The 1,224-nt window shown below is 48.9% G+C and overlaps 1 protein-coding gene across 1 annotated transcript; it reads left to right on the top strand.

The window, feature by feature from the left end:
* Nucleotides 1-5: 5 nt before the first annotated feature.
* LOC104984191 (melanoma-associated antigen B4-like) lies at nucleotides 6-917 on the top strand (the record flags this gene model as incomplete). The annotated part of the gene is made up of 1 exon (XM_010833837.1): nucleotides 6-917. A coding segment is annotated over one exon (912 nt), but the record flags the coding sequence as incomplete, so codon positions are not given.
* Between the last annotated feature and the right edge of the window lie 307 nt (nucleotides 918-1,224).

Raw genomic sequence — 1,224 nt, 5'->3', positions numbered from 1 at the left:
TTCAGGGAGGTGAAAATTCCTCCCAGGCCTCAGCTGCTGCTGAGAGCTCTCACACAGATCTTCTGACCATGGAGTCAGAGAATTTGGTGAAGTACATGCTGTTAAAGTATAAGATGAGGGAGCTAATTAAGAGGTCAGAAATGGTGAAGGTTATCCACAGAAGGTACAAGGCGCAATTCCCTGAGATCCTCAGCAGGGCCTCTGAGCACATGGAGATGGTGTTTGGCCTGGTGCTGAAGGAAGTCAGGCCCAACAGTCACTGCTATACCCTGGTGAGCAACCTAGATCTCAGCGACAGTGAGTCTATGAGAGGTGACTGGGGGCTGCCGAAGAATGGTCTTCTGATGCCTCTGCTGGGTGTCATCTACCTGAATGGCCATCGTGCCTCTGAGGAGGAGGTCTGGAAGTTCCTGAATATTCTGGGCATCTATGATGGAAGAATGCACTTCATCTTTGGAGACACCAGGAAGCTCATCACAGAAGATCTGGTGCAGGAAGAGTACCTGGAATACAACCAGGTGCCTGGCAGTGATCCCCCTCGCTATGAGTTCCTGTGGGGTCCTAAAGCTCTCACAGAAAACAGCAAGACGAAAGTCCTGCAATTTTTGACCAAGGTCAACGATTTGGTCCCTGATGCCTTACTGCCACATTATGAGGAGGCTTTGAGAGAGGAGGCAGAGAGAACCGGAGCCAGAGCTGCAACCGGGACCGGCCCTTCTACCTCAGCCAGCCCTGGCACTTCTGCTGCAGCCAGGGCTGGCACTTCAGCCTCAGCCAGGGCTGACATGTCTGCCTTGGCCAGTGGTGGCCCTTCAGCCTCGGCCAGAGATGGCACTTCTGCTGCAGCCAGGGCTGGCACTTCTGCCTCAACCAGTGCCCACTCCAGGGCCACATCCAGCCACTCATCTGGCCCCTAGTGTGGTCTGAAGCCCATTCTTCACTTTGTGGTTGGAAAAGCCTGTCAACCTGTGTTCCTAATGTGCATCAATAACTTGTTGACTTTTTATTCCTCAATTTTCAATTTTTACTTTTTACAACAAAGTTTATTTTAGGTTCATGATAGAAGTATTTGAATTACGTGGGTCTCATGCTGTTTGCTGTTTGTCAGATTTAGGATTAAGAGTTTTGTTCTTTGAAATACATACTGGAAATCCTCAAATCACTTTTGTGATCCAAGATGAGAATAACTACACTTTAGGATAAGAATATCCATAGAAATATGCA

This window comes from Bison bison, unplaced genomic scaffold (genome assembly GCF_000754665.1).
Source record: "Bison bison bison isolate TAMUID 2011002044 unplaced genomic scaffold, Bison_UMD1.0 scf7180017863939, whole genome shotgun sequence".
Taxonomy (NCBI): Eukaryota; Metazoa; Chordata; class Mammalia; order Artiodactyla; family Bovidae; genus Bison; species Bison bison.
The sequence above is the reverse complement of the archived record's forward strand: the minus strand, read 5'-3'. Positions and strand labels throughout refer to the sequence as shown.